General features: G+C 35.9%; 2 protein-coding genes across 4 annotated transcripts; both read left to right on the forward strand.

Annotated features, from left to right (window-relative positions):
* Positions 1-1,448: 1,448 nt before the first annotated feature.
* LOC11420142 (E3 ubiquitin-protein ligase At4g11680) lies at positions 1,449-11,614 on the forward strand. Of its 3 annotated transcripts, XR_005643134.1 has the most exons (7): positions 1,449-1,907; positions 2,306-2,425; positions 5,726-5,846; positions 6,289-6,625; positions 8,615-8,734; positions 9,854-10,160; positions 10,557-11,614. XR_005643134.1 is itself a non-coding variant. In XM_039828089.1 (4 exons), the coding sequence occupies exons 1-4, from the start codon at positions 1,612-1,614 to the stop codon at positions 6,448-6,450; spliced, it is 885 nt and encodes a 294-aa protein (XP_039684023.1). In that variant the 5' UTR covers positions 1,451-1,611; the 3' UTR covers positions 6,451-6,763. The 3 variants fall into 3 exon arrangements, 2 of the variants coding, with proteins under 2 accessions (XP_039684023.1, XP_003624876.3); XM_039828089.1 differs by lacking the exons at positions 8,615-8,734; positions 9,854-10,160; positions 10,557-11,614 and having other exon boundaries at positions 1,451-1,907; positions 5,540-5,846; positions 6,289-6,763; XM_003624828.4 differs by lacking the exons at positions 1,449-1,907; positions 2,306-2,425; positions 5,726-5,846; positions 6,289-6,625 and adding an exon at positions 7,682-8,103.
* A 2,563-nt stretch (positions 11,615-14,177) lies between these two features.
* LOC11415018 (protein sym-1) lies at positions 14,178-24,249 on the forward strand. Its single transcript, XM_024771559.2, has 8 exons — positions 14,178-14,567; positions 15,368-15,455; positions 16,516-16,610; positions 16,970-17,042; positions 17,152-17,244; positions 17,327-17,413; positions 23,603-23,683; positions 24,029-24,249. The coding sequence occupies exons 1-7, from the start codon at positions 14,302-14,304 to the stop codon at positions 23,681-23,683; spliced, it is 783 nt and encodes a 260-aa protein (XP_024627327.2). The 5' UTR covers positions 14,178-14,301; the 3' UTR covers positions 24,029-24,249.
* Positions 24,250-24,859: the final 610 nt, after the last annotated feature.

Below are 24,859 nucleotides of genomic sequence, written 5' to 3' on the forward strand. Positions count from 1 at the left end.
ACAAATAGCTCTCTATGATTGACCGTGTAATAGGTTTTTGAGCAATGAACATAATTTATTGTACTTCTTGTGAGTACAATAGTTCCAACCCTAACAACGATATACTAAACAAGGGTTAGTGTATTTGGTAGTTTTAAAACGTGATGATCTTTTAGAGGAGTCTGACTTATATATATTTATAGCAACCAAGACCCACTGGAAAGAAGGGTTACCTTTCATCCATGTCCCACACCAACTTTCCCCATTGTCTCGCCCTCATTTCCTTTGTTATCGGCTACGTGATGAAAGGGGTGCACGAAGACCAGATAGAAGTATGATGTGGACCTGGGGACTTCTGGCACAAACTACAACATGTCACTAAGTATCCCCCACACGCCTTAGAGACCTTCCTCCTTGTCTCTCCGGAATGTCACTAAGTAAAATTGCATCAAAAAATGATGTAACTATACATTGTCATACTATATATTACCGAGTTAAAAGTAAAAATTTGTAATTTCAAAATAAAATTTACATCGAAGAATTCCTTAATCAATATTTTTAAGAAACTCGTTAACAAGATCTTTAATATTTATCATAATACTAAAATAAAATAGCCACTGATTCCTATTCACTTTACAAGCACTATATTTTGATGATCCAATTTTACTTTACACCAAGTAAAAACTTATTATTATCATGACGAAGCATGAGATCGATCCTTATTTGATTCCTATCATAGTATCATGTTCGTTTTCTTAACATTAGACAAAGCAATTAAAGTACAAACCTCAAAACTTCATCTTACAAATCCATAACAAACCATCTATCTTGAATTCCCTTGCTACGATTTCGTATTGAGCGATGACAAGAATTCAAAGTTTCACACCATCATGTAACATATTATATTTGAATTGATAATTGTATATGAGTTATATCGTGAACTCAACGTATACATGTAAATTTTGGGCATAGCACTTCAACACGAGGTTTAAGCGATTTCAAAATGTAACTTAGAGGTGTACTTAGAACTAAAAATTTAGACAAAATACACCTAAATTTAATTAGCATAAACTTAAATAACGTATAGGTATGTAGTTTTAGTTCACATTATTCATATATGAACAAGAATCACATATGCTTTGGCTGTGTCACACTAGTAATTTACCAAAATGTCCTTTGACAGTTAAACTACCGAGGAAAACGGAAAACTTTGGCAGTTAACTGTCGAGGAAACCTCAAACTTTTTTTTTTTTTTGATAAAAACCATATATTGTCATTAATAATATTTATTGATTTTGAATGTTTCAATCTTTATTTTGTACGTTTCAAACAATTGCAGTATTATACTGCAATTATTTTTCTCGGGAGTTAACTGCAGTTGATTCCCTAATTCGGCAGTTAAATGCCGATGAACTAATGTGATAGAGCTTTATGCAACATGTGAACATCAATTCTCTTTATGGACAATGAACTTAGTTAAAGTAGCAGGTAGATGAAAAAGGAAGGATGATATAAAAATGCATCAGAGGCATTTTTGACAAAAAGGGTGTACTAGAAAAACTCCTCTTTTCACATCCTAACAAAAATGGAGAGTTTGAAATCCTAACATGCAAACCCCTTTTGGAAACGAAAATGATGATCACCGGTGCATATTGTGCGCTAACCCGTAACCCCCTTCTGCTATCCCGCTCCTTCAACATTTTTCCTAAACCCACCCCCCTTCAATTTCCAACTACACCCTCTCCTTCGTTTCCTTCATTTAACCGCTTTCCATCTCTCTTCCCTCAACTGTGCATCCGTCATTCTCGCCTCTCCACCCTCCCTCATAATGACTCCGGCGGATTTGGCGGTGATAGTGGCTCTGGAGGATGGGATCCCGGCGACAATGATTCCGATGACGGAGGCGGAAAATGGTCATTCTTGTCATGGTAAACAAAAAATATTGCTTTGACTTTGTCCATACATTTAGTTAGGGTGTGTTTGGAAGAGTACCTTATAAGATTTAAGCATTTTTATAATAATTATTTAGGAGAAATTGTACAATTTGTTTTTTTGGTAGATTGATGAAATGAAAATAGCCATTAGAAACTCACACACAGTAATGGAGGAGCCGGGGTTCGAACCCTGGAATAAGCATAGTCAGCTCATAATAGCTTAACCTACTCTATCTATAGAAGATCATACCCCTTGTCCTCACTCACCACCAAAATGGGGCGTTGGAGAGGAAACATAGACAAGTTTTTGAACCTGTTTATGTATGAGTGATTGATGTTTAGGGTGTTATATGAGATAAATGATGGTTTTCCAATGTCTTTATTTATTTCAGCATTGCGAAGAAGACCGAGCCTATGAACACACTGGCATCATCTGTTTGGTGGGTTTTTGTATTTAGTTCTATTGTTGTCGGTGGTCAAGCTCTTGTGGAAGCTCCTTTTCTCCTCCTCTGGTAAGAACCATAGCTTTGATGTGTCTTTTCCCTTTTCCCTCAACATCTTAATTGAAGACAACTATTTAAAAAAGAACCAAATTTTAACTACTCCACAGTTCCTTCACTACGCAAAATAACCAGGGAGTAGATATAATCGTAGAGTGTTCTGTCTTTGTTTCAATCGAATATATAAGGAGCGTGAGAATGAAGAGAAAAATGAATGGTTACATTGCACCCACAATTAGTCATTGTTGAAGTGTTATTTTAAGAATTGAGGTGCAGTTGTACAAGGTCCTTCTTTTTCTCCAGGAAATAATAATAATTTCACAATTCTCACAAGATGTCCAGATAATTTACATTTGTCTTGCAGTTATAGTATTTTCAACCGTGATTGATGAACTCTGTTGAATAGTTTGGCCTTTGGTTGGGACTAACATGCTTCAAATTGTTGAGATATTTTAATCTAAAACTTCAACTGAAAATTTGGAGTTGCCTTTTCCATGATATGGTGCATAGGAAAATGCTTGTATTTCTTGGCCAAGATAAATTTTGAAGTAGGCTCTGGTGGAAGTGTGGTTACGGGGACTATTTCAAACAAGACCTGTCCAACGCTTAAGCTTGGCTTGATTTTATTGGAATTTGACCTGTTGTTGAACCTAGTTGTTCAGAGTCTGAAAGACTAAAGCTCTGTCAAAAGGCTGAGCTTAACCCAGAATAGATAATATAATTTGTTGGTATTTCACTAATTCATTACTTGTTTACTTCATCCTCTAACATCAGATGCTCTTATTTGACATAATTATACGCTCTTATTATTAGAGATACTAGTTTGTAGTAGTATATATACTTGTAATAACCCCATTAGTGGGATAACTTCCTCATTTGTAATATTACATTTTACTATCAATAGAACAATTTCATAACCTTTTCTCTCCTTCATCCTGGATATCATGTTTCCTAACATGGTATCAGAGCTAATCTGGTATCCACCTTGAAGGAATTTTCCGCTGCATTTTCTCGAGAAAATTCTATTTTCTCACTTTCAATTTCTTTCTTACTCCAATTTTCCCGTACTCAATTCCTTTCCTTCGTTTTTTTCTCTCTCACTTTCTCTCTACTTCCGTTTTGTTTCCGGTTTGTTTTCTCGATGAATTTCTCATCTTGAATTCCTTTTTTTCTTGATCGTTTCATCGATCTTTATTCTGATTTCAATTGTGATTCACTTGTCCTCTTTTCAATTTGAGATTGCGTTTTGATCGCGAATTTTCGTTCTCACCTTTTCTCCCTCATTTCTAGGGTTCCGTGATTTGTTACTTCATCAATTGCAATTTCCAGTTTCTGAATCTCGCGATTTCGTGATTTGATTTCTTATGTTCTTGCGATTGCAATTCTGTTTCATCGCATTTCTTTACTGTTCGATTTTGTTTTGCGTCTTTCCCCAATTCTTAGGGTTTCAGATTCGTTTTATCTGTACCTTGAGATTTTGGCGTTTTGGTCCTTATCACTTATGGATATTGCTTCCAAGGTGTTTGTTGAAGGTCCTCATTGGGAAGAATGATGGGTACTGTGTTCGGTTTGACCGTGCAGGTTGTTTGTTTTGAGAGATTTATGGAGAATTCTTGATTCTGGAAGTTATAGATGGAGATTCATTTTTGATTATTTTTGAAGATTTGGAGTTATCAATTTGTTAGTGACTTTCAAGTGCAATCTACTTCTTTTTGCGATCGTGCTCTATTGGATTTTGTATTTCACTGTCGTATACGTGAGGATGGGAGTCAATATCTATGTGGCTGATCTTGTTCCTTGCCGCTTTGAAGCTCTAGTTGCTGGCAATATTGTCTCTGCAGTTCAGTCTTTGGTAATCATCTATTCTACTGCCATTGCTCTCTTTTCTCCATATATTCTTTGAAGTTGTTTCGTTTTACAAGAATTAGCTATCTGGTTTGTGTTGCAATTTTCTGCATATATGTTCTTTGTATGTGAGGGATTATAATGCTCACAAGATTCTTGGTTATTGGCATTGATGAGTATTTGGTAGTTGTTGAAGTTATAATGCCTTTGGAACTTTGATCTTTGTTGGTTATTGCTTATGGTGAACCTGACGTGAACTTAGATGCTGAATACATGGATGGATTTATGTAGAAATGTAGTTCTGGCTTATTGCTATTTCAACATATCTTGTTGGCAAGATACATTCTGTTTTAGTCATCCATCATTGTGGACCTATGGCACTTTTTCAAGAGATTTTATGGAAGTGCATGGTGTAATATTAAAAGGCATTGCATCAGTATCTCTCCTATATGATTGAAGTTTATGTAGCTTTGTTAAACAAGACAATTTTCTCATGGCTGTAAGTGCCTCCTTCACAATTGAATTGGATTCTGCTTTGAGTATATGCATTCTCTCTTTGTCCTGGATCGTGTGTGAAGTTTGTTCAACATATGACCTCCTTCCATTGTAGACTTTGGCCCTTCCTTGCACTTCTTTTCTTTTGGATATCATCATTGATTTTGGATATCCTTGTTTTTCTTGTCTTGTGCTTCTGTTCATGATGGTTAAGCTATGTTAATAAGCTTCTGTCATGAATGGTTAAGCGTTGTGCTTCTGTCCAAGGATGGTTAAGCGTCGTTTTTCTTCTTCTTCTTCTTGTGCTTCTGTCTTGAGTTATTGAAAACTCTTGATGGTTAAGCGTTATGCCTTTTATGGCTTTGTGAATATTGGCTTCTACCGGATGGTGGTTAAGCGTTGCTTTGATGCTCCTTCATTCAATTGGTTCAACCTTGAGTTGTGGTTGCTTCTTGTTGGATAAGCACTTGCTTGATGACTATGTTTTTTTTTTAGCCGATGTGTTTCCGGCATCTTTCCTTGTATTTTCTCATTTCAAGTTGAAAGTGTTTTGAACACCTTCCAACTTGAGGGGGACTATTAGAGATACTAGTTTGTAGTAGTATATATACTTGTAATAACCCCATTAGTGGGATAACTTCCTCATTTGTAATATTACATTTTACTATCAATAGAACAATTTCATAACCTTTTCTCTCCTTCATCCTGGATATCATGTTTCCTAACACTTATGTTACCTAACATTTATTGGATATATCAAACTATGTTTTTATCACATTCTTGCAGGTTAACATTCGTCTGTCTAGCTTTTAACGGGTTTTGTGATGGTATCTCTTCCTTTTCGTGTTTGATAGTTTTCGGTGCTCTCTTCTGCATCATCCAAATAATAGTGTTAGCTTATGCTTTAGTGCAACCTTTGAGAATCAGAGAAGGTGCTTCAGAAGATGATATCAAGTCACTTCCTATGTATAGGTTTAGTCAGCCAAATGTAATGATTATGGTTGATAAGAACAAGAAGCAACTTGATGAAGCAAGAATTGGTTCGCACAATCAAAGCCATATCAGTGAACTATCTCTTCATCCAGATGATTCTGTAAGTACAAACTGGGTCTTCTCTTATCTCTCAATCCTTAATTCTTTAGTTTTTCTTTAGTTTTAATATCAATGTATTGTAACTTGTAATTAACTTTATGTATGAATTGGATCTTTTCTCAAAAAAAAAAATGTATGAATTGGATCTATATATGATTGGACTATATGGTTAATGAATTGAAAAATTGTTGCAATCCTCAATGTTATCTTTGATTTGTTCTTAAATATGCTTGTGTTTATAATTGATTTCAATAAAATCCTATCTAGAAAATATTCTCCCCATTCATCTAATGTATTTTAAACTTATTTTTTTTGGAAGAGGGTTCAATGTGAATTTGGTATGACCTGAAAATTGCTTCCCGTGATTCTTTGATGCTTGTCATACAGTTGAGATACATTATGAAACTACAGAAAGAGACTAACCACTTCTGATTATGCTGTAGGAGTGTTGTATATGCCTCTGTTCATATGTTGATGGAACAGAACTGTATCGCCTTCCATGTACCCACCATTTTCATTGCGAATGCATCAGTCGTTGGCTTCGGACAAAAGCAACTTGCCCACTCTGCAAATTTAATATCCGAAGAGGTGATATATTGGTTTGATATTTCGTTGATAAAGACTAGATAGCACTGAGGTGAAGTATCACTTAAATGGGACATGACAGTGGAGAACCAAAATATTTGCTAATCTGCTGACTAGTGTTGGTACATAAGTTGAAAACAAGAAGGAAATGCCCCACCCTCTCATCTTTGTCTTTGAATTCTAGTTTCCTTAGAGGTAATTTAACTTTTTAACCAGTCTTGAGGGTTTACACCATAAGTTGTACTTATAAGGCAAATTTAATTTATTTTTTTATGCAAACTTACAAGGCAATTAAAGAAACAATTTTATGTACAGTAATAATTTTTTTGACCACTTTCTCCATCTCCACTCACAATTAAATTCAAAACTATGTATGAAAGTTACACTTCTCAAATTTTATTTTATTTTTTCAACTGCCATTGGCCGACGACGCTTAACCGCCATTTGGCTCTCCAACGACAGTTAAGTGTCGTTCGACACTTTTAAGATCGGTTTCACCACTTTTTAAGCCGATTCAAAAAGTAGGTTGAACGGCGGTTAGCTATCGTTAGAGGTAAATGGATAATTTCGGGGTGTTTTGGATTTTTTTTGGAAATGAGAAGAGTAATTTTCACTTTATACACACCTTATACTCGGTAAATAGTGGGATCACAATGGAAAATGAAGGACAATTGGGCTACCAATGTGGAAAAGTTTACTTGAGCTTATCATATTGGGAAAAATTCAAATTCTATAGTTAAAATCTGTTTTTTTTTTTTTAAAAGTTAATTAACATTGTGAATACCAACTACCAAGTGTCTCTTTTGTTTTGTTATTTTATTAGACTAAATTTTTTTAGAATCAGCAAATTTTATTCACACAAGCGTGTGCAAGAAACACAACAAAAACTCGCGGGCAGCACAAGAACAATACGACAGACACTGAAATACCAGAAACCCCACAAACAGCAACAAAAAGCTCCCACAACGCATGACAGAAAGCCTGTAAGAAGCAAAAACCAGAAAACAAAAACTGCTAACAGAACAGCAGACCTGAGGCTAACATATACAAAACTGCAGTACACCAAACCGAAGCTCATATATAAAACTTAATTAACTTCTTATGTATGTTGTTTTAGTTCACGCGTGATGCATGTGAACAATGAACTTAGTTAAAGTAGCAGGTAGATGAAAAAGGAAGGATATAATGATTAAAAATATTAAAAGGCATTAGAGGCATTTTTGTCAAAAAGGGTGTACTAGAAAAAGTCCTATTATACTTCTTTGTGGCTCTTATATTATTATTTCTCTCTCTTTTTACCATTTCTTTTCACATCCTAACATAAATGGAGAGTTTGAAATCCTAACATGCAAAACGCTTTTGGAAATGAAAATGATGATCGGTGCAGGTGCATATTGCGCGCTAACCCGTAACCCCCTTCTGCTGCTATCCCGCTCCTTCAACATTTTTCCTAAACTCACCCCCCTTCAATTTCCAACTACACCCTCTCCTTCGTTTCCTTCATTTAACCGCTTTCCATCTCTCTTCCCTCAACTGTGCATCCGTCATTCTCGCCTCTCCACCCTCCCTCATAATGACTCCGGCGGATTTGGCGGTGATAGTGGCTCTGGAGGATGGGATCCCGGCGACAATGATTCCGATGACGGAGGCGGAAAATGGTCATTCTTGTCATGGTAAACAAAAAATATTGCTTTGACTTTGTCCATAAAGTTAGTTAGGGTGTGTTGGAAGAGTACCTTAAGATATACTCCCTCCGTCCTAAAATATAAGCAAAAACAAATTTTGAACAAAATACATTAACTTTTATTGACCAAATTTTGCTTACATGTTAGGACGGAGGACGGAGGGAGTAAGCATTTTTATAATTCAGAGAACTTGTACAATTTGTATTTTTGGTAGATTGAAGAAATGACAATAGCCATTAGAAACTCACACACGTATAAGTGCAGGAGCCGGAGTTCGAACTCTGGAGTCTGGAATGAGCACAGTCAGCTTATAATAGTTTAGCCTACTCTATCTATAGAAGATCAAACCCGTTGTCTCCACGCTCACTACCAAAATGGGGTGGTGGAGAGGAAACTTAGACAAGTTGTTGAACTCGGACTCGTGTTTATGTTTGAGTGATTGATGTTATGGTGTTATATGAGATAAATGATGGTTTTCTAATGTCTTTATTTGTTTCAGCATTGCGAAGAAGACCGAGCCTATGAATACACTGGTATTATCTGCTTTCTTGGTTTTTGGATTTTCTTGTATTGTTGTTGGTGGTCAAGCTCTTGTGGAAGTTCCTTTTCTCCTCTTCGGGTAAGAACCATAGCTTTGATGTGTTGTTTCCTTTTTCATTTCTTTGGAGGGAAGCTGGGCGGATAATAAATTTTTGCGTGAATGCCAAGAGAGAGTAGTCAAAGTAGTATAGATTTGTGATACTGAGTAAGTAACCATCAACATCTTAATTTAATTTATTCAAAAAAATAAAAACATCTTAATTTAAGACAACTGTTTTAAAAAAGAACCGAATTTCAACTATTCCACGGTTCCTTCACTAAGCAAAATAACCAGGGAGTAGATAATTGTAGATTATTCTGTCTTTGTTTAAATCGGATATATAAAGGAGTGTGGAAATGAAGAGAAAAATGAATGGTTACATTGCACCCACAATTAGTCATTGTTGAAGTGTTATTTTAAGAAGCTCCGATTCAGGTCTGACCCTTCCCTGCACCTTGACCTGATGGAAGCTTAATAGCATTGTGGTGTTCTTTTTATTTATTTATTTTCATTAAGAATACTCTTAGCTTTTGTTCTGTCCTTCAATTGTTTTACTGGAATTGAGGTGCAGTTGTACAAGGTCCTTCCTTTTCTTCAGGAAATAATAACAATTTCTCAATTCTCACAAGATGTCCAGATAATTTACATTTGTCTTGCAGTTAAAGTATTTTCAACCGTGATTGATGAACTCTGTTGAATAGTTTGGCTTTTGTTTGGGACTAACAGGCTTCAAATTGTTGAAATATTATAACCTAAAACTTCAACTGAAAATTCGGAGTTGCCTTTTCCATGAAATGGTGCATAGGAAAATGCTTGTATTTCTTGGCCAAGATAAATTTTGAAGTAGGCTCTAGTGGAAGTGTGGTTACCATGACTATTTCAAACAAGACCTGTCCAACGCTTAAGCTTGGCCTGATTTAATTGGAATTTGACCTGTTGTTGAACCTAGTTGTTCAGAGTCTGAAAGACTAAGGCTCTGTCAAAAGGCTGAGCTTAACCCAGAATAGATAATATAATTTTTTTTGGTATTTCACCGATTCATTACTTGTTTACTTCATCCTCTAACATCATATGCTCTTATTTGACATAATTATTCGCTCTTTTGTTACCTAAAATTTATTGGATATATCAAACAATGTTTTTATCACATTCTTGCAGGTTAACAATGGTCTGTCTATCCCTTAACGAGTTTTTTGATGCTGTCTTTTCCTTTTGGATATATTTGATAGTTTTCGGTGCTCTCTTCTGCATTGTCCAAATAATAGCGTTAGCTTATGCTTTAACGCAACCTTTAAGAATCAGAGAAGGTGCTTCAGAAGATGATATCAAGTCACTTCCTATGTATAGGTTTTGTCAGCCAAATGTAATGATTATGGTTGATAAGAACAAGACACAACTGGAAGCAAGAACTGGTTCCCACAATCGTAGCCATATCAGTGAACTATCTCTTCATCCAGACGATTCTGTAAGTACAAACTGGGTCTTTCTCTTATCTCTCAATCCTTAACTCTTTAGTTTTAATATCATTGTGTTGTCACTTGTAATTAACTGTATGTATGGATTGGATCTATATATGATTGGACTAGATGGATTGAAAAATTGTTGCAATCCTCAATGTTATCCTTGATTTGTTCTTAAATATGCTTGTGTTTATAATTGATTTCAATAAAATCCTACCTAGAAAGTATTCTCCCCATTCATCTATTGTATTTTAAACTTATTTATTTTTTGGAAGAGGGTTGAATGTGAATTTGTTACCCCCTGAAAATTGCTTCCCGTGATTCTTTGATGTTTGTCATACAGTTGAGATACATTATGAAACTACAGAAAGAGCGACTAACTACTTCTGATTATGCTGTAGGAGTGCTGTATCTGCCTATGTCCATATGTTGATGGAACAGAACTATATCGCCTTCCATGTACCCACCATTTTCATTGTGAATGCATCGGTCGTTGGCTTCGGACAAAAGCAACTTGTCCACTCTGCAAATTTAATATTCGAATAGGCGATATAATGGTTTGATATTTTGTTGATTAAGACTAAATGGCACTGAGGTGAAGTATCACTTGAAAGGGACATGACAGTGGAGAACCAAAATATTTGGTAATATGCTGACTACTGTTGGTATATAAGTAGAAAAGAAAAAGGAAATTCCCCACCCTTTCATCTTTGGGTTTTTGTTTCCATAGAGGTAATTTAACTTTTTAACCGGTCGTAAGACCATCCACAACAGAGCACCCAAAAGTGGGTGCTTAAATGGGTCATCTGGGTCCCTATCATTAATTTTACCATATGCGGAGATGATTTGGCACAGACAGGTTCCTTTGAAGGTATCCGTCTTTGCTTGGCGGCTTCTTCGTGATCGGTTGCCTACCAAATCGAATCTGATCTATAGAGGTGTAATTCCAACAGAAGCTGGTTTGTGTGTTTCTGGTTGCGGTGCCTTGGAATCGGCACAACATTTGTTTCTCTCTTGTTCGTATTTTGCTTCACTTTGGTCGTTGGTTCGTGATTGGATTGGTTTTGTTGGAGTGGACACTAATGTTTTGTCTGATCACTTTGTTCAGTTTGTTCACTCAACAGGTGGCAATAAGGCTTCTCAGTCTTTTCTCCAGCTTATTTGGCTTCTTTGTGCCTGGGTTTTATGGACTGAACGTAACAATATGTGTTTCAATGATTCTATTACTCCTTTACCCAGGTTGCTTGACAAAGTTAAATATTTGTCTCTAGGTTGGTTGAAAGCTAGAAACGCTTCTTTTTTGTTTGGCACTTTTAGTTGGTGGTCAAACCCGTTACAATGTTTGGGTATTGGCTAACTTGTTTTTGTTGTTGTACTGAACTCTGTAGTAGTCTTTGTGGCACATCTTGTGCTATTGAGACTCTTGTTGTTAATATTATTTCATTTTTGATTGTTCAAATTTTTTTTTTACCATAATAGTTAATAAGCACCAATTTTCTCCAGTCCAGCACCTCAAAAGAAATTATTAAATAGGTCCCACAAATAATTCTATATCATTACATTTTAACAAAATTTATATAGTTTATTAAGATTTATTAAATAGGACTTGTGAAAAATGAAGAGAGAGAGGGTGCTTCCATAGCCACCATTCTCCATAGGCACCCAAATATTTTACTCCATAATGGGAGTGCCTATTTAATGTGGTGCTAAATACGTTAAACACTATTTTTGTATTTTAGACAACTTGTACCTGGGACAAAAAGTTGTGTTGTGGTTTGGCGAGGGACAAAAATTGCAGTTTTTGTCCTGTCCCTTGCCTCCAGCTTGTCATGTCCCTGAAACTGTTTTACAATTCGAACACTGGACAACTGAAGTTGTTCTGTCCTGTCCTTTATTTTTTATTAAATCAAACGCACCCTAATATTTTTTTGAGCACTTTCTCCATCTCCACTCACAATTAAATTTAAGACTTTCTATGAAAGTTACTCTTTTCAAATTTCTCTTTTTTTTTTTCAACTGCATTGGCCGAGCGACACTTAACTGTCGTTTGGCTCTCCAACGACAATTAAATGCGGTTTGACACTTTTAAGATCGGTTCCACCACGTTTTAAATCGATTTAACCGATTTAAAAAGTGTCATGAACGGTAAGTTGGCTGTCGTTGGAGTTGAATGGATAGTTTCAGGTTGTCTTGGACAAATTTTGGAAATGAGGGGTAATTTCCACTGTACATGCACCTTATTTATACTCGGCAAATTGGGATCACAATGGGAAGGACAATTGGGCTAGCGATGTATTTGGAAAAGTTTACTTGAGCTTATCATATTGGGACAAATTCAAATTCTATAGTTAAAATCTTTTTTTTTTTAAAGTTAATATTGTGAATACCAACTAACTAGCATGTGTCTCTTTTGTTTTGTTATTTTATGGACTAATTTGACTAATGAAAATCACATTTTTAGTAACAAAAACATACGATTGGAAAGAACAAAAGACTAACAAAAACTTACCAATTTTGTTTATTTTGTTTTGTTTTACTAATAAGTATGCATGTTTTATATTTAGCTATCCATATAATATATGATCCTTTCCGTCATTATTGTAAGTAAATATTCTTTTCACAAATCAATTGAATTACTGATGTATTTGATCTATATTATAAATTATATAAATCAATTAATCAATAAATTTGAAAAACGAATCTCATTAAAAGAAAAGAATTTGAAAAACGAATCTTTGTTTATGATAGTGAACAGTGAGAATATTTAACTACTCTAAATTAAATTTATTTGTACAAAAATTAGTAAAACCATGAAAGTCAAAAGATTATTACATAATTGATAAATTGTTTTTGGACTTATCTTGACCCTTTGAGTCTTTTCAGCAGTTACAAAAAGAGTTTTGTTAGCAATAGATTTCTTGCATTTTAATTAATGTGAGTAAAAGTTTTGGGATTTTTTTTGCTCATAAGCTAATTTAATATATTAATCATAAAAATATATTTTTTATCTTTGTATATTTTGTCCTCTCGTAATTCTAGCTTCACTGCCGTTAGGGTTGGGAATAGGCCAGGCCGGCCTACAGGGGCCTATGGCCTGGCCTGTTTAAGCCTGGCCTGGCCTGGCCTGTTTATTAAAAAGGCTAGGCTTAGGCTTTTTAAAAAGCCTATTTAAGTAAATAGGCCAGGCTTAGGCTATAAAAAAAGCCTATGAATCCTAATAGGCCGGCCTGTTTATGCATGTTAGGCTTCATAGTGGACTTTTTAAATAGGCTTTAAAGCTTTATAGTGAAATATGTTTTTAAGGCCTTATAGTGATAGACAAATCTTACACTGGAATAGACTTTGAAGCCTATTAAGCCTATTTAAAAGTAGATAAAATGGAATGTTTAGTGACTTTAATAGTAAGTAGGCTTTCAGGTCAGGCCAGGCTTTTAAATAGGTCAGGCCAGGCCAAAATAATAGGCCTATGAAAGGCCATAGGCCAGGCTCAGGCCTGCAAATTTTTTCGTAGGTCAGGCTCAGGCCTATCAAAGCCTGGCCTGACCTGGCCTATTCCCAACCCTAACTGCCGTACTCAAAGATCAAAATAACTAACTAAAGAGACACTTAAAAAATATTTTTAATTTTCATATAATTTATCAAAGATTATAGTGACACTAAAACTGTTGTTTATCACATTTATATTAAATAAACAACATATATGCAGCAAGTTGATACCATTTTTTGTATGAAATGCAGCATGTTGTTACCATTGAAAGGCCTGCAACACGGCCAATGCATTTTTAAAAGAGAAAACTCGTATTTTCTGGTGTAGATTAGTTTAAGCACAAGTGCTAAGTTTAATCTCTAAAAACTAATATTCTCTTTCCCTCAAAAAAAAAACTAACATTTAACGATAAAAAATAATTATATTTAATTTCTTTTTTAAAAATTCAGATACCAAAATTTAGTTTTCAGTGTGAAAACCTAATACTTACGCACACTCAACTTTAAGTTTTAAGTTAAGTGTAAACAAAAACACTTGAGTTAGAGAGAAATCCTCAAAAGAGTTAAATGATGACGAGAACATAAACCTCTTAAAAAACACACATAACACAAAGGTTGTAAAACCCATTTAGAACCGAGAATGATGTCTGGAACTGGAACATGTTGTGCACTAACCCAAAACCCCTTCTGTTATCCCGCTCCGTCACCTTTTCTCCTCAACCGCCCACCCCCCTTCAATTTCCAACAACACCCCCCTTTAACCGCTTTCCACCTCCCTTTGCTCAACTGCGCTTCCGTCATTCTCGTCTCTCTGCCCTCTCCGGTGATGGTTCCGGTGGTACTGGTGGTGACGGTGGCTCTGGAGGATGGAATTCCGGTGACAATGAAGCTGATGATGGAGGAGGAACATGGTCATTCTTGTCATGGTAAACACATTTTTTACTTAATAATTTAGTTTTTTTTTTTTTTTTTTTGGTTAGGGTGTATTTGGTAGAGTATCTTAATCTTATGACATGCACTTGTATAAAGAGAACTTATGGCATGTTTGAATTTATCTACTGACATAAGCACTCTTTCAGAGAACTTCTGAAAACAAATTATCACATGTTTATAAGATGTTTTTAAATTGTTTTCTTAAGCTCTTCGAGCGCTTATCATAATAAGTGTTAATGCTACAAGCTGCAAATTAAGCTTTGTATCTAAACAGGACCTTATTAAAATAGCTTATGAAATCTTCAGCTTATTTAAATAAGCGCATTTGATTATTTTATGCAAATAACTAAAAATTTATATGTAAGCAGTTTAACCACATTGGTTATTTGATTATAAAGTAGCTTATATGTTAGCACTTACTTTTTTTTTTTTTTGGTGAATAAGCACTTGTATGATAAGCATTGAAAAACTTATTGAAATAAGTGTTTAATTTAGTTATTTATCTAACACACTCTTAATTTAAGATAAAGGCTAGTATTTGTGATGTGCAATGATATGTAGTAGACAGACATATAAACAGTGTATCAGCAGTTACCAGTAACAATATGTTTTTTTATGAAGAATATTAATTTTCCCATGTTCATAACTTCATCTTTTTTGTAACACATATATTGCATGGTCTTCCTGATAGTATTAACAATTATGTCAAATGCTAGAATGAATACACATCAAGTAATTGGTTTTCAACTCATTGAACATGATTTTGGAAATGTAACATGACACTTTACTACAGGTACATGGCTCTTCTTGCAAAATACCCTGTTCCCGTAAAGGCTTTAACATCTGCAATTCTTAACCTAATTGGAGATTTAATCTGCCAGGTATTACAATTGTTTTCTGCCTTTTTCTCTTTCAACTTTTTTGTCAAATGTTATGCACTGTGTTGGATCATCTTAGTTAATGTTTCAAGATGTATGAGATACAAGGGATAAATTTCACATGTATTAAATACTTTTTTTCAAGCTGCTTGGGCATGGCTTAACTCTTAAGTGGTCTGCATTGTAATTATTTGCAATCTCATAGTGTGTGGACAACGGTATCCAAATTATGTAAGGGTTCCCGAGAATTTAGAGGTCCCGAGGAAGAATAGTTATGCTTTAGCTCATGGGATCAAACCTTTGGCATGAGGATATTTTTCTATGAATAAGATTACTAATGGATACTTAAAGAATGCTAAGTAGAGTCAGATTATCGTCTCTTATTCAGAACAAGATTCGGGATAATTCCACCAAAAGCTGAAAATGCTAGTTAAAAAGTTTTTGAAACATTGTGTTTAAGCAATAATTAAGAAAAGAAATATATTCATAGCTGATAATTATTTAAAGTCCAATGTCCTTATCGGCAGTCAATTTATTACAAGTCCCTACCAATTCTTTGGAATGAACTTTTTTTCACGGTCTTTTTTTACTTTTTACTTTTATCTCATTGTTGCACAACATATTGGGCTCTGATTTCAACAAGAGCTCGGCTTAACCAGACACCCTCCTTTAAGTCCTGGCCTTATTAATTTTCAGTTCTCTTTGCTATTTATTAGCGGGAAATTGATGCATTTTCTTGTTTCCCTTTCTGAATATTATCTTTCGGCTTATGGGGGGGTTTGGTCGATCTTCTTTGGTTTTGGTATCAACTATCCAGCTTTTTACATCATAACATTTGATTTTCTTCAAGTGAATAAATTTTTATGCCAATATTTAGTTTACTTTTTATACTATTGTACGTCTCTGCATTGATTTGCATAATATAAAGTTTTTAAAGTGCATAACTGCATATATAATATTTAGTTTACTTTTTAAACTATTGTACGCCTCTGCATTCATTTGCATTTATAAAGTTTTTATTCCAATATTTAGTTTACTTTTTAAACTGTTGTACTTTCTGCAGCTTGTAATAGACAAAGTGCAGACACCAGATTTGAAGAGGACATTCCTCTTTTCGTTTCTCGGTCTCGTGCTAGTTGGTCCAACATTGCATTTCTGGTAATACCCTAGAATCTGCATTGGTATTATTTCTGAAAGTTAGAGCCGTTTAAGAGTCTATTAATTTTTTATAATGTTTTAAATAACAGTAATTATAAAGAAATACCAATGCCTATAATAATATGTGGAGTTAAAGTTATAAGTTTTAATCCTTGTGCTGTTTTTTTGTTGCAACAACATTGCAAATATTTATTCTTTTCCCCGGTATTGTTAGAGTCCAATGATTGGTTTATGTATGATATTCTTGGTGCCAAATTAAAACGACTTCCAGCATATACTTGGCATGGTCCCTAGAGTGTTGATGAAGTCGGGCGATTGTTAATCCGTTGTCTTTCTTGACATATACTTTGATTTTATAGGTATTTGTATCTGAGTCAATTGGTTACACTTCCCGGAACATCAGGTGCAATTTTGCGGCTTGTACTTGATCAGGTAGTGCCCTTTTGTTGGTCCCTTGACCCACATACTGTCACTTTATATCAATCATTAGTTATGTGCTTGTTTGATATTCTAATTTTTGAGTGATGAAATATGATTGCAGTTCGTATTTTCTCCCATATTCCTTGGAGTTTTCTTATCTTCATTGGTGACACTAGAGGGAAGGCCATCACAAGCTGTGCCTAAGCTTAAGCAGGTAGCGTTCAGCCGTTAACAGTCTTATTTGATTTACATTTGCTTGTAAGCCGTTAACAGTCTTATTTAATTTCATTTTGCAGGAGTGGTTTTCTGCTGTTCTAGCAAACTGGCAATTATGGATTCCTTTTCAATTTCTCAACTTTAGATTTGTTCCGCAACAATTTCAGGTTAGACTATTTATGCAAAATTAGAAATTTTACTTTACCAGATGCAGAATCTGTTCGTCACTCTGAAACCTGTTGGTGGTTTTAATATATAGCAGATTAATAGAAACTGAAACCGCCATTGATGAACCTTGAAGGTTGAAGTTTGTTACAGAAGTTTGTTAGAGGAGAGAGAAAGAGAAGAGAGAGAGAAAGAAGAGAAAATAGGAAAAATATATTCTTTGTATTAAATGAATCTGAGAGATACAAGAGTTTATATAGATGCAAGAGATAAGCTAGAGATATGTGACACATGTCACAATCTGATAGACTAGAGCTTAAGACTAGTTAGATAGTTACAATGTTTAGCCTCTATCTATACTATATTCTAACAGTCCCCCCTCAAACTCATGGGGTCAGACACCCTTAGTTTGTTTCTTAGTTCCAAGAATCTGGAAGCAGAGAGGGGCTTGGTAAGGATATCTGCCACTTGGTATTGTGCAGGAATGTGAGAGACAATCAAGTCCTTGCTGATGACCTTTTCTCTGACAAAGAAAATGTCAAGCTCCATGTGCTTTGTTCTTGAATGAAGAACAGGATTATGAGCCAGTGATACAGTGCTCAAATTGTCACAAAATATCTGAGGAATAGCAGTTGGAACTTTCAGTTCTTTAAGAAGAGATTGTATCCATAAAACTTCAGCAGAAGCTTGAGCCAGACTTCTGTATTCAGCTTCAGCACTGGACCTTGCAACCAGTGTTTGTTTCTTTGCCCACCAAGATATGAGATTTGGCCCCAGAAGTATACAGGCACCTGAGGTGCTTCTTCTATCATCTGGGTCAGAAGCCCAGTCAGCATCACAGAAGGCAGTTAGAGAAAGAGGTTGATGCATAGGTGCAGGATTGATAAGAAGACCATGATGAATGGTGCCTTTTAAGTATCTGAGGATCCTTTTTACAGCCTTCCAGTGATCCTCTAGAGGTGCTGATAGAAATTGACAGACTTTATTAACTGAGTAGGAGATTTCTGGTCTAGTAACAGTAACATACTGTAGGCCACCCACTATTGACCTAAAAAATGTAGGGTCAGATACATGATTGGAGCCATACTTTGTTAGCTTTGTACTAGAGGCCATAGGGGAAGCAATTCCATTTGCATTTGCCATATTTGCCTTAACTAACAAATCTTGTATGTACTTTTTCTGAGATAGGAGTAGAGACCCATTTTCTGAATAATGCACCTCAATTCCTAAGAAGTAATCAAGCTTGCCTAGATCCTTTAGAGAGAATTCTGCATTTAACTTTTTAACAAGTTGCTGAATTAAGGAGGCAGAGCTGCCTGTGATGAGTATATCATCAACATAAACTAGCATGAAGGTGCTGTGCTGATTTGCATGTAAGATAAACAGAGATGGATCACATTTACTAGAGCAGAAACCCAGCTTAAGCAGAGTGGATTTTAACCTTTCAAACCAGGCTCTTGGGGCCTGTTTTAACCCATATAAGGCTTTATTCAGTTTACACACCAAAGAGGGATCAACAGCTTCAAAACCAGGAGGTTGTGTCATGTACACTTCTTCCTCTAAATAGCCATTTAAAAAGGCATTGTTTACATCCAGTTGTTGAATGCACCACTTGTTTGTGACTGCTAGTGTCAGCACACTTCTCACAGTTACTGGCTTTACCACTGGAGAAAATGTTTCTTTATAGTCAAAGCCAGGCATTTGATGAAACCCTTTGGCAACCAATCTTGCCTTGTACTTATTGATGCTTCCATCAGGGTTTTGTTTAGTTCTGAACACCCATTTGCATCCTACTGCTTGTCTGTCAGCAGGTAGAGGAACAAGAGTCCAAGTGTTGTTTTTCATCAAAGCTTCATGTTCAAGCTGCATAGCTTGCAGCCACTGAGGCTGTTTCATGGCTTGTCTGTACCCAGTAGGCTCAATATGAGTAAGAAGAAGAGTGGGATGCTTTCTTTTCTGAACAATTCCATGTTTTGCTCTTGTTGCCATAGAATGTGTATTATTAGGATGAATACGATGAGGTTCAGCCTGAGTTGAAGGTTGACTAGTGACAGGTTCAACAGATATACTGTGATAAGTATTATGAGAGTGGGAAGAGGGAGAAGGTGAAGGAGGATGAGTAGAAATAGGTGTGGGATTAAAGATAGGTCCAGGTGAGATATTGTGGTGATTTGAATGAGAAGAAGCATGAGTATCTTGGATGCTATGATGATGATTAGACTGGTTGGACTCAGGAAATGAAGAATGAGGACTGGCAGTATGGAGGGTAGTAGTAGGAGTAGATGATGACTGAGTTGTAGGACATTGTTTGTTATTTAAGGGAAACAAAAATGAAGGTAAAGGAGTATGATCAGAACTGGTAGTAGGGGGTGAGGAAGACTGACCAGAAGTGAACAACTCAGAGTAGGGAAACTTATACTCATTGAATATAACATCCTTAGAGATAAACATTCTGCCTGTAGGATCTAAGCATTTGTATCCTTTATGAGAGGGAGAATAACCAAGAAACACACACTCTTTTGAACGTAATTCTAGTTTGTGATTGTTGTAGGGTCTGGTAAAAGGGAAACATGAGCACCCAAAGCTTTTTAAAAATTTATAATCAGGAATTTGAAGATGAAGCAGGAAAAATGGGGATTTGTTGTTGAGAATGGGTGAAGGCAGCCTATTAATGAGGTAGGTTGCAGTCAAGAAAGCATGATCCCAGTAGTGTAGAGGTAGTTTGGCATTGGCAAGGAGAGTTAGGCCAGTTTCTACTATGTGCCTGTGCTTTCTTTCCACAGAGCCATTTTGATGATGGGTGTGGGGACAGGTAAGTCTATGTGTAATCCCTAAAGTTGTTAAAAACTGAGTAAAGGGACGAAATTCTCCACCACCATCAGTTTGAACGGATTTAATTGGGAGGTTATATTGAAGTTCAACCATAGTTTTAAAATTTTGGAATGTGATGAGAGTGTGGGATTTTAGCTTAAGAGGAAATATCCAGGTATATCTAGAGTAAGCATCAACACAGGTTAAGAAATAAGAGTAACCCCCATGTGACTTAACAGAAGCAGGACCCCACAAATCACAAAATATGAGTTCAAAAGGTTTATTATAGACAGTTTTTGATGAAACAGAAGGTAATCTGTGAGATTTACCCAAACAGCAAGCTGAACAAAAATCAGTGAAACTTTTATTAGGCAATTGTTGATTACACAATTTCATAACACTTCTAACCACCTCATGATATGGGTGGCCAAGTCTATTATGCCAGACTTTATACAATGAAAGAGAATTAGAACTATCATTGCTGCTACCGCTAGTATGGATAGGAGTGTACACACTTCCATTATTACATTGGGACCTAGATAGGGAAAGACTAGAAGGAGAAAAACAATTATTTAAGGAAAGAGAAGAAGTGGCAACAGAACTTGAAGAAGCAGTTCTTGACACAGAAGGCACATATGGCTGATCAAATTGGTAGAGACCATCATCTCCCAGATGTCCCTTTAGAAGGATCTTAGTAGAATCCTGAGATTTAACATAGCAAATGTTAGAATGAAACTCAAAGAATACATTATTGTCCTTACAAAATTGACTGACACTAACAAGATTTTTGGTTATTGAAGGGACATGAAGCAAATTGTTAAGAGTAAGAGTAGTGTTAGGAGAGAAGGGAGAAGAGAAACTCATTGAGCCTATGGAGTTGATAGCCAAACCTTGACCGTTTCCAATATACATCTGATCAGAACCTGAGAATGAGGCAGCATCCATGAGGTTATTAGCATCAGGAGTAACGTGATGGGTGGCACCAGAGTCAGGGTACCAACCATTGTTAAATGAGTTAGAACTGGTGGACTCATTTCCAGTTATGTAGGCTTGAGGAGCAGGGGGCCGAGAGTTGCCAAATTGAGGAGGAAAAGGAGCTCTGGGTGCACCATATGAGGGGTTCCTCTGACCAACACCTTGCATCCAAACATTTGAATGAGTACCAAAACCAGTTGCAGGACCATAGCCACTTCCAAGGTTACCTCCAAAATTTCCACCAAGACTACCATATCCTTCATACTGAGGAGGAACAGAGAGCCTGTGATAGCAAATACTGGCATCATGACCAGTCTTATAGCAGATCTGACACTGAATATTTCCTCTGCCAAAATTACGTCCTCCTCTTCCTCTGAAGCGATTACCACGAAAACCTCTGCCTCTAGATCCATTTCTGCCACCAAAATTAGGGTTAAAGTACTGAGATGAATTGTTACCAGTAGGATTACCAGAAATATTGAACTGCTGATCAGGATAAGATCCAGTTTGAGGTTGATTGTGACCATTCTTTTCTCCAGAATTTTCAGCATGTGTCAAATTAACAGAAGCAGTTTCTCCAACTAATGCTTTCTTGAATTTTTCATTGCGTGCTTCTTGAGTAAGAAGCTGAGATTCTAACTCATCCAGAGAAATAACTTCTGTTTGACTATTAACAGTGGCAACGATAGGATTGAATTCCTCAGGTAAAGCCTCAAGAACAGTTTCAATCAGATCACGGTGAGCCACAGGATCCCCTATAGACATGAGAGACTCTGAGATTGAACGAATGCGAGCGATAAACTCAGCAATCGAGCGCGTTCCTTTTGTAATAGTTCTAAGTTCAGAACGAAGTTGTCTTGACCTAGTACGCATCTGAGTGTAGCAGTAATTGTGAATTTCATCCCATACCTGATGCGAAAACCTAAGTCGAACAAAACGCGATAGTAGAGAAGACGAGATCGTGGAAAGAATCCACGTACAGAGCAACGAATCTTGCTCTTCCCATTCAGTATACGCCGGATTCTCAGTTCCAGCCTCACGCGCCGCGTCGTTGAGGAAAACCGGTGGGATCTGCGGTGAAACAACGTGACGCACCATTTTTGTGCCGCGTAACACTCCTTCTACCTGTTGCTTCCATTGAAGATAGTTCGTTTCGTCGAGTTTGACGGAGATGATTTGTTTGAAGTTCTTCGAGGCCGCTGCGGTGACGCGTTGCGTCTCAGAGTTGTTGACTGGTGACGAAGGCGAAGACATGGTTTGGATCGAAGAAAAAGCTCAAGATACCATAATAGAAACTGAAACCGCCATTGATGAACCTTGAAGGTTGAAGTTTGTTACAGAAGTTTGTTAGAGGAGAGAGAAAGAGAAGAGAGAGAGACAGAAGAGAAAATAGGAAAAATATATTCTTTGTATTAAATGAATCTGAGAGATACAAGAGTTTATATAGATGCAAGAGATAAGCTAGAGATATGTGACACATGTCACAATCTGATAGACTAGAGCTTAAGACTAGTTAGATAGTTACAATGTTTAGCCTCTATCTATACTATATTCTAACACAGATAACTGCTTGTTTTCATTTTTCAACTTCATTTGAGCACACTGGATCTCTCAAAATACAACTTCTGTTATCCATAGTCTAATAACAGTAGGAAATAAGGAAGGCATTTTCTGCTAATTCTTCATCTTATGTCATATGGCTCGTATGGATGAAGCTATTTGTTTTTCAATTATTAGCACATGAAATTGAGATGATCATATGTCATTTTTTATGTGGGCGATGGGGCATCACAAGGGTTCTCAGTCAGTTCATCATGCCATTTTTTATATTCATTCAAATTGAACTAGTACATGCAATTTTACTTTGGGTGGACTCAGATAACTGTTCCTGTTTTCCGAAAGTTCGTCGAGAAGATTTTTGGATGCACGAAATGGATTTATATTTATGCTTGCTGACAATTGCAGAGGGATGTTTTTCATTTTACCTTGTGTGTTTTCTTTGTTGACTGTTTACATTTATCCTGCACATGAAATTAAGATGATCACTTGTCATTTTCCAAGCGGTATGGGGCATCACAACAATTCTCAGTTCGTTACTTTTTTTTTTTTTTTTTTTTTCTTTACTCAAATCAAACATACATATGCATCTATACTTCAGGTGGACTTAGATAGTTGTTCCTGATCTTGAAATATTGAATGAGAATTTCTCAAATGCCTGAAATGGAAGTATCTATGGTTATGCTAGGTGACATTTGCAGCAATATTTTTTTCCTTTAACTTGTATGTTTTCTATATTGATTATATTCACCGACCTTATCATCTATAGTTTTCTTTAATGTTCTATGATTTGCCTCCATTTTCTTAATGTTGTAGCCGAGGTTTAAAACGCATGTAAATTATTTCAGGTCCTCGCTGCTAATGTTGTTGCTTTGGTGTGGAATGTTATTCTCTCATTTAAAGCACACAAAGAAGTTCTTCCAAAATAGGTAGGTGTTACTCATTACCAAAAAAAATTAATTCTTAATCACTTAAAAAGAAAAGAAATAATTAGGAGCTAACTTAACCTAACCCTTCCTTCTGGGTGACTTAATCTGTTATGCCATACATGAACCTTGTTTTAATCTGATGTCTAACAGCTATAAGAACACTTATAAGATACCACAGACATTTTCATAGGAGCACCTCAGGACATAGTTGTGTTACATACGACAATAATGTCTTTCCATTTTTTAATAATCTCTCTGTTTTATAGCTTAGTTAATAAATCTCATCATCGTTGGACAATGTTAATGAGGTGTATGTCCATTGATCATTCTTCATAAAATTTTCAGGCTTGGGAGCAGCTGCAGGAGCTGTATTCAAGTACAGTATGCTATTTTTAAATGTTACGGTACTGTAGGTGAACATGAAAACTAGGTGTTGTATAAACTTGCATGTAGAATAATATTACATATGCACTTTCGGGGATAAAATTCTACATCATTTGAGATCAACAAATTCAAAAGCAACATCATTTTTGAGAGTCAAGTTTATATCTGATTAATTTTGGTAAGATTGTGAATTTGAGTTTGCATTTCCAACATCATGACTATGGCTACCACTTTAGTTCCTCACTTCCTCTAGATGAGTAATTCATTTGGCTCTCATTTTATAAAGTAAAGTAAAAAAATAAATCAACTTTTGATGTTATGTGCACTTGCATATAATTCATAAATTTGTTGTAATGTGCAATTCTTTTGCTGGAATGACAAAGTTGCATGATTCTGATTCCACGGCTCTGCACAACGATTGCGTAGCGTCCACCCATCTAATATTTTTAGCCTGCACGGACATGCTCTAGGGCAGCAACATCCCAGAATCGTACGATCCCACGTCTTGGATAACAATTCTGACTACGATGCCAGAATCTATAAATTGAAGCTTTAAAAAAATTCCGGTGAAAGAGCTCTAACCATACTGTGGTGGTTGACCACCAGTCAACCATACACATTTTAAGCACTTTTCGTTCTACAATAATGCAAATTGATTTGAATGAGTTGGTTTTATTAGATTGATTTTGCTTAGAAGTGAGTGGAGTGTAAAATGATTTATGATTGACCATGTTCAAATAAATGTTGGTTAGTGATAAGTTTTATAATCATTTTTTAAAACAATTAATTCTA

Source organism: Medicago truncatula, chromosome 7 (assembly GCF_003473485.1).
Source record: "Medicago truncatula cultivar Jemalong A17 chromosome 7, MtrunA17r5.0-ANR, whole genome shotgun sequence".
In the NCBI taxonomy this organism is placed as follows: Eukaryota; Viridiplantae; Streptophyta; class Magnoliopsida; order Fabales; family Fabaceae; genus Medicago; species Medicago truncatula.

Bases quoted from the DNA above. Each gene is read 5' to 3' on its own strand.
- LOC11415018 (XM_024771559.2), top strand. From the start codon at position 14,302: ATGTTGTGCACTAACCCAAAACCCCTTCTGTTATCCCGCTCCGTCACC. The intron at 16,611-16,969 runs GTAATACCCTAG...TTGATTTTATAG, and splicing joins GGTCCAACATTGCATTTCTG to GTATTTGTATCTGAGTCAAT. The intron at 17,414-23,602 runs GTTAGACTATTT...AAATTATTTCAG, and splicing joins TTGTTCCGCAACAATTTCAG to GTCCTCGCTGCTAATGTTGT.
- LOC11420142 (XM_003624828.4), top strand. From the start codon at position 7,796: ATGAAAATGATGATCGGTGCAGGTGCATATTGCGCGCTAACCCGTAAC. The intron at 8,104-8,614 runs GTAAACAAAAAA...TATTTGTTTCAG, and splicing joins AAATGGTCATTCTTGTCATG to CATTGCGAAGAAGACCGAGC. The intron at 8,735-9,853 runs GTAAGAACCATA...ACATTCTTGCAG, and splicing joins GTTCCTTTTCTCCTCTTCGG to GTTAACAATGGTCTGTCTAT.